We start from the raw sequence: 12,453 nt of genomic DNA on the forward strand, positions 1-12,453 counted from the left end.
TAAGAAGTCAATAAATCTTTATTAAGCGCCTGCCGAGTTACTGTGAGGAGGCCATGATGCTGGACACACCTGTTGAGGAGAGAAGGGGCAGCAGGTCAACGGGAAGAACGGGAGACCAACCTCCAGCCAGCAGCCATGACACCCACAATTCTGCAGGGGTGGCAGATCGCAAAGCCCTTCTGGGCCCTGGTCACCTTCACAAGGCAGTTTGGTTTTTGTTTGTTTGTCTAAAGTAGTCTCTATGCCCAGCATGGGGCTTGAACTCATGACCCCGAGAGCTCATGCTCTACCTACTGGGCCAGCCAGGTGCCCCACGAAGGCAATCGGGGCAGTAGTTAAAAATCGGGACCAAAGCAAGGAGACCCAAGCCCTCATCACAACTCTGCCTCATACCAGATGGGTGACCTCAGGCGAGTTAATTAAAACCAGTTTCCCCAACTGCATAAAGCACCGCCCCACATACACACGCACAATCAGAGGGTTAAATGACGTGCTTAGAGCAACGCCTGGTACAAGCTGTTTGCTATTCTCACCACTCTCACAGTGACACTGACTATATACTACGTGCAAGACGCCGGAAACACCGGACTTCCAGCTCCTCACTGCAGAGCCCCTCGCTCCAGTGACTTCCCACCTGAGCCCCCACACAAGGGGCACTTCTCGTTTAGAGTGAGGAGCCACAGTCCCTAAGCGCAGAGCTGATTTTCCACTCGATCATGCTCCTAAGTTACTACCAAATTAGCTGGCTTGTACTGAGAAGGCATGCTGTACCAGGACATACCTTTAAAAACACCAGGTTCGTACCAAGGGACGGGGAGGAGACCCAAGGTGCAAGGGAGCAGCCCAGCCCCGGCCCCAGGTTCTCGCTCAGACACATGTACTGAGCAGGTGAGAGCACTAACCTCACAGCTATTTCACTCTGTTCTCAGCTGAGGGATCTGTGGGGCCTGTGCTAGTTCAGCGTGTGTGTGACAGCGATGACCACGGCTGACGCGGCAGAGCTTTGCGAAGTGCTCTACGTAGATGGTCTCACTTTGCCCTCATACCTCCGTGAGGTAGGTTATTATGATATTGTTCGGTACTTTACAGTAACAGCCCCTACCATTCAGGGTTCACGTGAGGACCGTATGACTTAGAAGTGTAAGGAACTACGTAGTATCTGTCATAATGACTGGTGCTCTGATCCCCACTTTTTAGATGAGAAAACTAAGGCACAGAGAGGTAAAATCACTTGCCCAAAGGCACACAGCTAAGAAACAGAGAACCAAGATCTCCACCCAGCTACCCAACTCCAGAACTGGCACTACCCCCGAGGACAGAGGGCCAACAGAACAGAGCCCCCGCGACCAGTAAAGGTGCGGAGACACCCTGCAAGGCCCGTCCAAGCCCTGGGGTGTCCCAAGGAAAGACACCCCCCCATCCCTCCCTCAGCAGGGAGGCCTGGAAAGCAGGTCCATGGAGTCTGGCAGATGCAAATCTCCTGGCCCCGGACCAGAACGTAACCACCCAAGTCCCTGGGGGCCCTAGCCTTGGTCTATTGAAGGGCATCTCCTTAGCCCCACAGCCCGAGGCCTTGAGGCACCACTCACTGTCAAAGTCGATCTTCTCCACGATGTTCTTGGGCTTGATGCTCTCCTCCTGGCTACAGATAAAGATCTGGCCCGACTCATCAGCGCTCCAGCCATATTTGCTCATCCACACCTTTAGCTGGCTGTCTGCAGGTGACACAGGCGGTGCGGGGGCTCAGTCACCCTGAGCCCACAGTACCAGGCAGCCAAAGGCCAGGGCACCCTCCCTGACCAACTCCCGGCCGCCAGTGTCTCCTGCGTTTCTATGGTTCATTCTCCAAACGGCAGCCAGAGGGAGCCTTTTAGCTTTCCAACCCTCACCTTACAGAGCTTTTGGCTAAACTTTTATTTTCTATCTCGCTTTTCTCTCCCCAGGGCAAATCCTCGTGTCTAACAACAGTAGTGAGCTTCCTTCTCTGCTTTTCCACGCAACTTTGAAATGGTTCCAAAATTATGTCATCGCTGTCACTAACAATAAGCCCAGATCATCAGTTGGGAATTTCTTTGCAGTCCGGTTTTTGCCCTTAAGAAATACGCCAGTAAGGACGTTCAGCTAGAGGGTCCAGCTCCTTGAAGTCACTCTCTTGTGTGACTATTAGCGATTTGATACGGATTGATCTGCTTCTCTTTACACTCAAGTCTGAAAGCAGTTTCATCCCTTTTTGACTTTTATCTTTTTAAGAGAGAGGAAGAGTGCACTCACAAGCAGAAGAGGGACAATCTTTTTTTTTTTTTGAGAGAGAGAGAGACAGCCTGCAAGTACGGGGGAGGGGCAGAGAGGGAATCCCAAGCGGTCTCCACCCTGTCAGTGCAGAGCCCAACACGGGGCTCTAACCCACGAACCATGAGATCATGGCCCGAGCTCAAATCAAGAGTCAGACATTCAACTGACTAAGCCACCCAAAGTGGCTAAGAGAGAGTGAATTTTAAGCAGGCTCCATGAAGGGCTGGATCTCACCACCGTGAAATCATGGCCTGAGCCGAAATCAAGAGTCAGATGTTCTACTGACTGAGCCACCCAGATGCCCCTAATTTCACTTTTAAATATGTAAATATTGGGGCATCTGAGTGGCTCAGTCAGTTCAGTGGCCTACTTCAGCTCAGGTCATGATCTCATGGTTCATGGGTTTGAGCCCCGCGTCGGGCTCTGTGCTGACAGCTCAGAACCTGGAGTCTGCTTCAGATTCTGTGTCTCCCTCTCTCTCTGCCTCTCCCCTGCTCATTCTCTGTCTCTCAAAGATGAATAAACTTTAAAAATAAATAAGTAAACAAATAAAATATCTGATGTAAAGCACTTAGTACAGTGCCTGAAACAGTGTCCAACAAAAGTCAGTTTCTGCTAAAAAAACTAAAATCACACACGTACACCTACCCGGATCAAAGAGCAGAACTACCCAATAAGGTACCAGACAAATCTCACCCCTGACCCTCCAAGGAATAACCACTTTTCTTCATTTTATTTTTCTTCCTGTGTTACTTCTTGTAGAAATAAGCAAATACATAAACACAGTTTTCTTTCTTTCTTTCTTTCTTTCTTTCTTTCTTTCTTTCTTTCGGAAGGATTTTTTTTTTTTTAATTTTTTTTTTTTCAACGTTTATTTATTTTTGGGACAGAGAGAAACAGAGCATGAACGGGGGAGGGGCAGAGAGAGAGGTAGACACAGAATGGGAAACAGGCTCCAGGCTCTGAGCCATCAGTCCAGAGCCTGACGCGGGGCTCGAACTCACGGACTGCGAGATCGTGACCTGGCTGAAGTCGGACGCTCAACCGACTGCGCCACCCAGGCGCCCCTCGGAAGGATTTTTTAAAAAACCCAATCTGATCATGTCCCTCCTTGCTCAGAACCCTCCTGGGGCTCCAGATCACTCAGGACAAAGGACTAAGTCCTCAGGAGGCCCCATGGCACCTGAGGCTCTCCCTCCCGCCACCACCTCTCTGCTCCTCGCTCACCGTGCTTCCGCCAGGCACCCTGGCCGCTCTGTGAATGAGACTCGCGTGTCCTTGCCTCAGCAGCCTCGTCTGCTTGGCCTTCAGGCTCCTGGCCTAACTCCACTGAGGGACCTAGCCACCTCACCCCCACGAGCTGACACGAAACACACACATCTCATCTTGTTATTTGTTTCTGAGGAGAGCAAACCCGAACCATTCTGTTTCGCTACTGCTGTATCCCCAAGGCCTAGAACAGTGCCTGGTACAGAGAAGGCATTCAGAGAACGTAGGCAGAATAAATGAATGCCACAGGATCTCCACGGAAGAGTACGTTTCACGCCAGCTCCTCACTCCCTCAGTAATGAGCTGGGCTGTGCCTTCGAATGACTTGCTGACCCAAGGGTGGGTCCAGCCGAGGAACTGGTGGAGGCCCACTGCCCCTGACCACCCCCAGCCTCCTAGACTGGCACCAGGGACCCAGAGAGGCCTTACCGGTCAGATCCCCGAGCATCTCGGCCAGTAGCCAGCGATCAATGTGCTGGTAAGTGATGCCCACAACATGGCAGATAACTGTAGAGATCAGGGACAAAGATGGTGAAGGGCCACCCCCAGGACCCTGCTGCCACTCCCTACCCCTTCCCCCTGGGGAGCCCAGACACAGAGAGGAACTTACATTTTCGGACGGAGTCTTCAAAGCCAGTTATACCCTCCAGGAGGTCCATATTTTCATCCAGGGCTTGCTGGGAAAGCAAAGATAATGCTCACGACAATGTTAATAACACCAAGAATATTAAGATTAATGAAATTAACAATAGAAGTTAACACTCGAGCATTCACCCCACATGCCAACTTTTCTTCTGCGTGCAATCCTATGATGGAAGTTACTACTTTATGCCCATTTTAGAGATAAAAAACCAAAGCTCAGGGCAGCAAAGTGATTTGCCCCAAATCACAGAGCCAGGGTTTGAATCAGAAGGCAGAAACCACAGACCCAAAGAGGGAACAGAGACAGATTCGCTAACTGTGTTCACCCACCTCCCCTTGCTGTCTCACTCGGATCTGAAAAGGTCAAGTGTCCCACCCATGGCCCACAAGGCCCCACAGGACCTGCCTATCACCTCCTCCCACTCGGCCCCTTTCTCCAGCCACAGGGGCCTCCTCCCTGCTCCTCAGACATACCACGTACCCGCCCACCTCCAGGCCTTCGTGCGGGCTGGTGTTGGGTCTGGAACTCTCCTTCCCCATGGCCAGCACCCCCACTTCCTTCAGGTTTCTGTTCAAACCCAGCAAGGGCTCCCGCCCACGTCAGTGAGGAAAATGAGGAACCCACACGGACAATGAAAAGGAGCAGCCAGTGGGGCAGGATACGCAGAAGCCAAACGACAGAAGGGCCCGGGGGGGCGGAGCGTGACCACCCCATCAGAGGCGGCCGACGGGGCAGACAATGTGGGCTCCACACTGTGTGTGCTGGGGACCGGGGGGGCAGAAGGCTGGTCACGGGAGCCCGCATGGAATGAGCGCGGTGGGGTCACGTGAGCAGGGAGGGAAGGCGAGACCGAGCGCCAGCAGCCTGCCCCTGGAGCAGGGTAGCTGGCGGGACCGCTCTGCTGGACACCGAGGGGTTTCCTGGGACGGGAGCCTTTCTGCTCCAAGGGGAACAGAGGAAAGGGGCAAGAGGCAGAGGTAGTAGGGAGGGCGAAGGTCCAGGGAGAGTTCTCTTTTGTAGGCTAGGAACGAACTACACGGTGGACGTGTTCTCTGGTGACAAGAACAATCTGGGAAGGCCCCGTTTGCTGTTACAAGAGAGCAGGGAGCCGCCGGTGTGGTGGCACTGAGTGGGCGAGAGGGAAGGGGAACGGTGCCCGAGGAGAGGGAGGGGTGGCCGGAGATGGGAGCAGGGACAATTCACCCACTGAAACAGAAAAGTGCTCGGTCAGCCGCCAGCACACGTGGAGGCTGAGGGCAATACTGTGTGGGAGACTTCTGCTTTGGCGGCTTCGACTTTCCCACAAAATGAGGTGCAAGGTCACCTCATTGACCTTGAGATGAGACGGGATGGGGGAGAGGGGACGAGAAGGTGCAAAGAGCCGGGAGGGGAGCAAGGAGCAAGGCCCTAGGCTGGGAGGGGATGAGGGTCGAGGGTTGTGGGGCTGGGCTGTCACGTGCTCCCTGGGGCCCTCCTCCAGCCTCTGTCTCTGGTCTCAGATACAGATGCACAATTTACACTAAAGGAAAAAGCAGAACAGAGGACTAGAAATGATGGCCAGGCCCAAGAACTGCCAGGCTGGAGACCTCGCAGGGGCGAGCTGGGAAGCTAGGAGGAAGTGGTCAGAGGGTAGAAACGTCTGCCATTCGTAGGCAGAGAAGGGAGCAATTACTGAAGACAAGTACCGGGCAGTGGCTCCCAACCTCCGCCAGGCATCCGGATCATCTGGGATAACTGCTTAAAACCCCAAAGCCTACACCACACTCACACCGGTCACATCAGGCTCTGATGGCTGAAGCCAAGTACCAGTACTTTTTTTTTTTTTTAACTCCTTAGGGGTCCAACACGCTGAGAGCTGATCTAGGGCATGACAGGGAGACAGGGGCCGAGGCCACATGGAAAACAGGAGCTGGAAAAACCCGAAGGTCGAGGTGGCGGAAGGATCACTGCTCTCGCTTTTCAAGCATCGAAGAATGACAGGAGTGGGGCAGTGCACAGGAGCTCCGTCCTTCACGAGAGGAGGAGCGGTTGCCAGGGGGCCGAAACCAACAAGGCGGGGCAGGAAGTGCCGACACCTGAGCTTCAGGACTGAGCGTGTGCAAGGGGAAACGGGATCTGGGAATGATGGCTCCCGGCCATCCCGCTGGGCCACTGCAGAAGTGGAGGGTGGGGCCCCAGTTAGAGCAAGAAAGGGAGGGAGCACTCAGAGGGTGGAGGATTTCGGCAGGAAGGACAGATGTGAGGGCACGCACGGGTGCCCTGCCCTGGGTGCTGGGGGCACAAGGGACGACGTGGGAGTCCGGACTCTGCGAGGGTGACAAATCCACGCGGTCACACTCACAGAGCCCTGGGCACAGGAGCCACCGCCCACCGCTGTGCAGGCAGACGACAAATGTGCAGGGTCATCCCATTCAGCAGGCTGCCGTGCCGGGCCCAGCAGCCCACCCTGCCCCCTGCCCCGGGAGCCAAGTTACCCAGAAGGCCTGGAAGTGGCAGGTCTCCAGCAGGTCCCCGAGGTATAAGATCTGTCGGATTGGTCGTTCTTCTTGCTGAGACGGGAAAGCGTTAAGGGAAAACAGACCTGAGCCTCGGGAGGCCGCGGCTGAGCCATCTCCCCGCGCCCACCTTCTGTCCGCCGAAGCACAACTGTGAAGGCAAACAGTGAGCCAACGACGGGAGACAATTAAGTCAGCGACTGGCCTGTCCACATACCGGGATCGAGTCAACTCTCTGAGAACCAACGCAGAGGCGTGACAAGACACGCTGGGATACGAAAGCAAGATGCGTACCAGCACGCATGAGCGCCACCGTGGGGGTGGGGAGCATATGGACATGAACGCACACAACTGTACTTGTGCGTCCCCAGGGGATCCCTGGCAGGGTGGGTACCCAAGAACTGCAAACAACTGTTGTCTCCTGGCGGTGGGGAGTGGGGTGGCTGCGGGACAGGGGAGGGAGGAAGCTTCTGTCTTTTTCCACCATACCCTCTTTCTGTACTTGTAACGCCATACCATATGCCTATTTTTTTGGATGTTTATTTATTTTTGAGAGACAGAGAGAGACAGAGCACGAGCAGGGGAGGAGCAGAGAGAGGGAGACGCAGAATCTGAAGCCGGCTCCAGGCTCCGAGCCGTCAGCACAGAGCCCAACGCGGGGCTCGAACTCACGAACCGTGAGATCATGACCTGAGCCGAAGTCGGACGCTTAACCAACCGACTGAGCCACCCAGGCGCCCCAGCCTATTTTTTTTAAGCCACCAGAGCAGACCTCTGGAGAAGGTGGACAGTTTCGCAGAAGGAAGACCTCCCACGGACACACCTGGCAGCGCAGGTTCAAGGCGTAAGCCACCACTTCTCAGCTCAGCTGCATGCGGCAGCCCTGGGGACCGGGAGTGCCAGCAGCAAGGGGCACGGTGTGGATGGGGTGGCTCTGCCAAGTGTGTCAAGTGATCGCCGGGCAGAGGGAGGCCCACCCGGCCAAGTGCTGGACCAGCCACAAAAAAGCAGGTCAGAGCAAGATGGGGGGGGGGGGGCGGGAAGCCAGTTCATTTTCACTCAACACCGTCACTAAAGGCCAGCAGTGTGCCACATACAGCTGTCAATGCAGCTCTTCATGACTCCTGCCTGGTGCTCGGGCCCCACTTCCTCCTCCTTAATCAGCTAGAACCCTCATGGGAATCCTTCTAAGGCAGAAACCTACCCATAATACTCTGCGGTTTTAAAACCTTCTATAGTTTCCTAGCACCCTTTTGAGTCTGACCAAAATGTATCTTGAAATCTGTGGTAAGGCCGCGCTGAACTTCCTCTACTGCCTCTGAAGGAGCACCAAGCTCTTCTCTTCCTCCAGGCCTCCTTACGTACTGTTCCCTGTGCTTGATCACCCTTCCTTAATATTTCATTTCGTTCATCTTCCGGATGTCTCCTCCTCCAAGAAGTCTTTCCTAACATCCAGGCAGGGGCAGGTGCCTCCTCTCCTCTGGCCCCTCTAAACCCCAACCCCTGACTTCTCCAGGCTGTCATTGATAGAGGACCTATCTCCCCCACTGGACTGTGAGCTCTGTGAGGGCAGGGGCCAGACCTGTTTCAGCCACCAAAATGTCCCATCCAGCACTGCAAGCCCGGAGCAGGCACCCAAGTGTTTGCGGCTGAACTCACAGACCCCTTCCCCGTGAATTCACCTACCTTGCCCTCCCCCCTCGCCCACACGCCTGGCCTGGAAATTAGAAGGATACATGTGCCTGATCGATCATGCACTTGCACAGTGTGAAGTCGGTGTGGGGCAGGTTGGTGAGGGCCTTTAGCAGTATCTGGGCGGTCACCGTGGTTTGAAAGAAGGCTGGGTTGAACTGGTACCTGAGAAGGGGAACAAGAGACACATCAATCGTGGCATCTGCCGGTCCCTGGGCCTCATCAGATGCCCAGCGCTTTGGCCCAGAGCTTGGGAGCTGGACGTGCCTGGGCTCCATTCCCAATCACAGCATTCTGGCTCTGTGACCTTAACCTCCCTGACCTACATCCCTGTTCTGCAGATGGGGGACAGTTAATCCTCCCAACCACCCAGTAAGGCGGATGCTGTTAAGTGGTTCACAAATGACAATGTAAGTATTAGTCTGGAATAGTGGTTGAGGCCCTGGAACCAGACTGCTTGGATTTTTTTTTTTTTTTACTTTTGAGAGAGAGATAAAGTGCAAGCGAGCACACGAGCAGAGGCAGAGAGAAAGCATCCCAAGCAGGCTCCGCATTGTCAGTGCAGAGCCTGACACGGGGCTCAAACTCACTAACCGCGAGATCATGACCTGAGTAGAAACCAAGAGTCGGATGCTTAATGGACTGAGCCACCCAGCCCCCCTCACCCCCTTAAAAATTCAAGTTAGTTGGGGCGCCTGGGTGGCTCAGTTGGTTAGGCATCTGACTTCGGCTCAGGTCATGATCTTGTGGTTCATGAGTTTGAGCCCCACGTCGAGCTCTGTGCTGACAGATCAGAGCCTGGAACCTACTTTGGATTCTGTTTCTCCCTCTCTCTCTGCCCCTCCCTGCTCATGCTCTCTGCCTCTCTCTCAAAAATAAACAAACATTAAAATAATAGTAATAATAACAAAAATCCAAGTTCATCATCAGTGTAGTCTTGGCCTTAGGAGCAGAACCCAGTGATTCATCTCTTACATACGACATCTACTGCTCATCCCAAAAAATGCCCTTGTTAATGCCCGTCACCTTGTTACCCACCCCCCTCCCCTCCAGCAACTCTCGGTCCAGACTGCTTGGATTTAAACTTCCCTGCTAAGGGACCCTGGACTGCCTATTTTAAATTCTCTGTGCATCAGTGTCCTCCCTCGAAAAAAGGGACAAGAACGACCCTATCTTCTTCACAAGGGCAGTATAGCATCCGAGTTAAAACACACAAAAGCTGACAGCACGGTAGCTACCACATGAGAAGCACCCACTAAGCAGCAGTTATCATCAGAAACAACCTAGACAACCCCATCAGTACAAGTGTTGTTATATCTCCATTTCCCAGACGTCAGAATCGAGACAATATATAAAAATTACACAACTGACAGTATGTTGAGAAAGCACCGCGAGGAAGGACCTCAACTATCTGTCAACAAGCGAATGGGCAATTAAGACAGTCACACAGCGGAGCACTAAACAGCAAAAACAAAAACCTGCAGCCGCAGACAAAATGGATGGATCTCACAAACCCAGCGAGACGAGGAAGATGGCGAGTCTAGAAAAGCTCACGCCGTCTGACTACATTTGCGTCACGTTCAAAGCAAACAAAAGTAAGCTAAGCTGATCGGTATGCATGCGAGTGTGGTAAACTCACATGAAGCCAGACCACGAGAGCCTAAAGTGGTCACCAGGGTGGGGGTGAGGTGGTGGCACAAAGCATACAAGGCAAAGGGCCTAGGGCCCTGGGCAACACTCACCTCTATGCTATGGGTGGTGATCACATGGGGTTTCACTTATACTCACTTAGCTATTCATTTGTGTTTTGTACTAGCCTGTATGTGTACCCTGTAATTACTTTTTTAAAAACCATCTTTCCTCCTGCCCCAACTCCCTTGGCTTCCTAGTTTCGCACACCAAGAAAAGCCACATCCCAAAGGCTACCCCCAACTTCAGCCTCATCCAATGTTGCCAGTGGTACCCTGCTGGTCGCTGGCCTGGAGGCGGGGATGGAGGCAGACACTCACAGCTTCAGGACGGCCAGGTTGGCCTCCAGATCATAGGCATTCTCCTTGGCCTGTGTCTCCACATACCGCTCCAGCGTGGCCAGATTCTCAGGATTGTACCTACAGAAGAATCAAGATGGGTGAGCAGTGAGGAGACAGGGGCTGAGACCAGTCACTTTGGGGGGGGGGCACTGCAATCTGTTCCTCCTTCCCTCTAAATCTGGCACTAACCGCTTACTCTACTAAAGTCTTGAATCAGCCATATAATCTCTAATAACACTTGCCAACTTTCCAGACCTAAGCCTAAGCTCTGAACCCCATCAGAGCCCTGGGTCCTTTCTAGGATGCACCCCTAACCTCTCAGCCAATCAGTCATTGTAACCCGTATACCTGGTCTCCTGGACATCTTTGCCACTCACCCCCTTCTCCCCCTCCGCGCCCAGACTCCTTTTAGCTTCTCCCACTCCAGCCCTGACCACTATCCCTGCCTACTGTCCGGTTTGTCTGGACTCTGCACTGAGAACTGCACGAAAAGCATGGCCTGCAGCTGTCTTGGTCACCTCTGGTCCCCAGCACTGCCCAGCCTGACAGAGTACATTCCAGTGACGTGTGCTGAATAAATGGCATGAGAGGAAAAAGAAAGACGACATGAAGAGGCACTGACACGCAGTGAGAGGTTGAGGAGCACAGTCACGGGAATCTTGAGGCTATGAGAGGGAAAGCTGAGAAGCAGAGAGACCTTAAAGCAATTAAAATGGGGGGGGGAGCAGTAAGAGGTAGGCAAGGCTGTATCTCCTGTCCGTAGGTCCAAGCAGCGCCGTTTCCTTAAACATCTCCGCCGGGAAGAGTGGGAAAGCCTACTCCCGAGCAAGTCCAGGATCCCGACCACCCCTTGCTGTCTCTAGAAAATCCTCTCCACCACGCCGCCTGGCCAGAAACGCTCCCTCCGACCGGGCTCAGACCTGTCGATACCCTTGAGCAACTTGCCAACGTTCGCTCTCATCTGCTCAAACATCGCCATGACTACGGTCACCTCCCACGCCGGGGCCCGGGGCCGAGAATTCAACCGAAGCAGCGTCCGCCAGGACCGGAAAAGGAAGAAGGGGCGGAAACGGAAACTACGTTACCGTCTCCTCTCTGAGGCGCTTACGACAGCTGTCACGTGACTCTTCCCGGCAGGCGCAGGGTGGCGCGTGCGCATACGCTGCACCCGAGCTGGCCCTGCAGCGAGAGAAAAGGCTTCATCTAGCTCAGTACGCAGGCGCCTTCTCGGGGCGAGGAGGCGGGGTTAACGTTTTTCCCGGGCCTCGCGTACCGCGTTGTAGCTCCTAGAACGTGCGCGCGAACTCCGGAGGAGGAAGACGGCTGTCTAGCCGCGCCCGCGCGTCGTGTTGCGCGCGATCGTGAAGTCACAAAACTGCCGGGGTGCACGTAGCAGTTCTTAATTTGGGCCACAGCCAAAGTTCTCAGGGAGGTGCTCTCTGAGGTCCCCTTTGCCCCAGGTAGCATCCTGAGCTTTGGAGTTTCAAGCCTTGAACTTGGTCTTCATGCTCCGCCCCAACTCCCGGGGTAGGGACCCGCAAAGCTGGTGTCCTGCTCCACAGCGGCTGGAGTGAGGGCTCCTGGACCCTGCCGGATGGCGCTCGATCCCCTTTTGGCTCCAGTCTTGCCGGTGAAGGCTAGTGCCCCATGCGTTCTGTCTTGAGTTATATGCGTACAGATTGCTCACTGTAGGCGTGAATGCACAAGCATGTGTCATATACATAGGGGTATGTGCTCTGAGTACATCCACATGTGTTCACACAGGTATCCAGGCATGGGTACTAGTCTACGTACCGTGGGTGCATAAGCGCGTACCACTAAGTATATGTATGCACGCCAGGGAGCAGGCACCACTGCCTGACCGCTCCTGTGCGGGCCTGCCATCTCAATCTCCTCAAGCACTCAGCAGTTTCAACTGTGGTTTTTAGCCACCGCCCAGAACGGGGGAGGGGGTGCTAGGGCACCCCCCCCCAGATCATAAGATAGTTTGCATCTGGTTTACATTCAGCCCAGGGCCCTTGAGTTCGAGGGG

The 12,453-nt window shown here is 54.1% G+C and overlaps 1 protein-coding gene across 2 annotated transcripts; it reads right to left on the reverse strand.

Moving 5' to 3' along the window:
* Nucleotides 1-11,477, reverse strand: EIF3K (eukaryotic translation initiation factor 3 subunit K). 2 transcript variants are annotated; one of them, XM_047078112.1, is made up of 8 exons: nucleotides 11,342-11,477; nucleotides 10,401-10,499; nucleotides 8,436-8,556; nucleotides 6,679-6,753; nucleotides 4,172-4,238; nucleotides 3,991-4,068; nucleotides 1,590-1,715; nucleotides 1-69 (listed from the first exon to the last, which is right to left on the reverse strand). In XM_047078112.1, exons 1-8 carry the CDS (start codon nucleotides 11,398-11,400, stop codon nucleotides 38-40), a joined length of 657 nt encoding a protein of 218 aa, XP_046934068.1. In that variant the 5' UTR covers nucleotides 11,401-11,477; the 3' UTR covers nucleotides 1-37. The 2 variants fall into 2 exon arrangements, with proteins under 2 accessions (XP_046934068.1, XP_046934066.1); XM_047078110.1 differs by having other exon boundaries at nucleotides 6,679-6,759.
* Between the last annotated feature and the right edge of the window lie 976 nt (nucleotides 11,478-12,453).

The sequence above is a fragment of the Lynx rufus genome, unplaced genomic scaffold (genome assembly GCF_022079265.1).
Source record: "Lynx rufus isolate CCGP_SWC_20201006 ecotype Redwood Valley unplaced genomic scaffold, mLynRuf1.p SCAF_16, whole genome shotgun sequence".
NCBI lineage: Eukaryota > Metazoa > Chordata > Mammalia > Carnivora > Felidae > Lynx > Lynx rufus.

Excerpts from the sequence above, each read along its gene's own strand:
- EIF3K (XM_047078110.1), bottom strand. The coding sequence starts at position 11,400 with ATGGCGATGTTTGAGCAGATGAGAGCGAACGTTGGCAAGTTGCTCAAG. Across the intron at positions 4,239-6,678 it reads GCCACTTCCAGGCCTTCTGG|CAAGCCCTGGATGAAAATAT; the intron begins GTAACTTGGCTC and ends TTGCTTTCCCAG. Across the intron at positions 4,069-4,171 it reads TGAAGACTCCGTCCGAAAAT|TTATCTGCCATGTTGTGGGC; the intron begins GTAAGTTCCTCT and ends TGATCTCTACAG.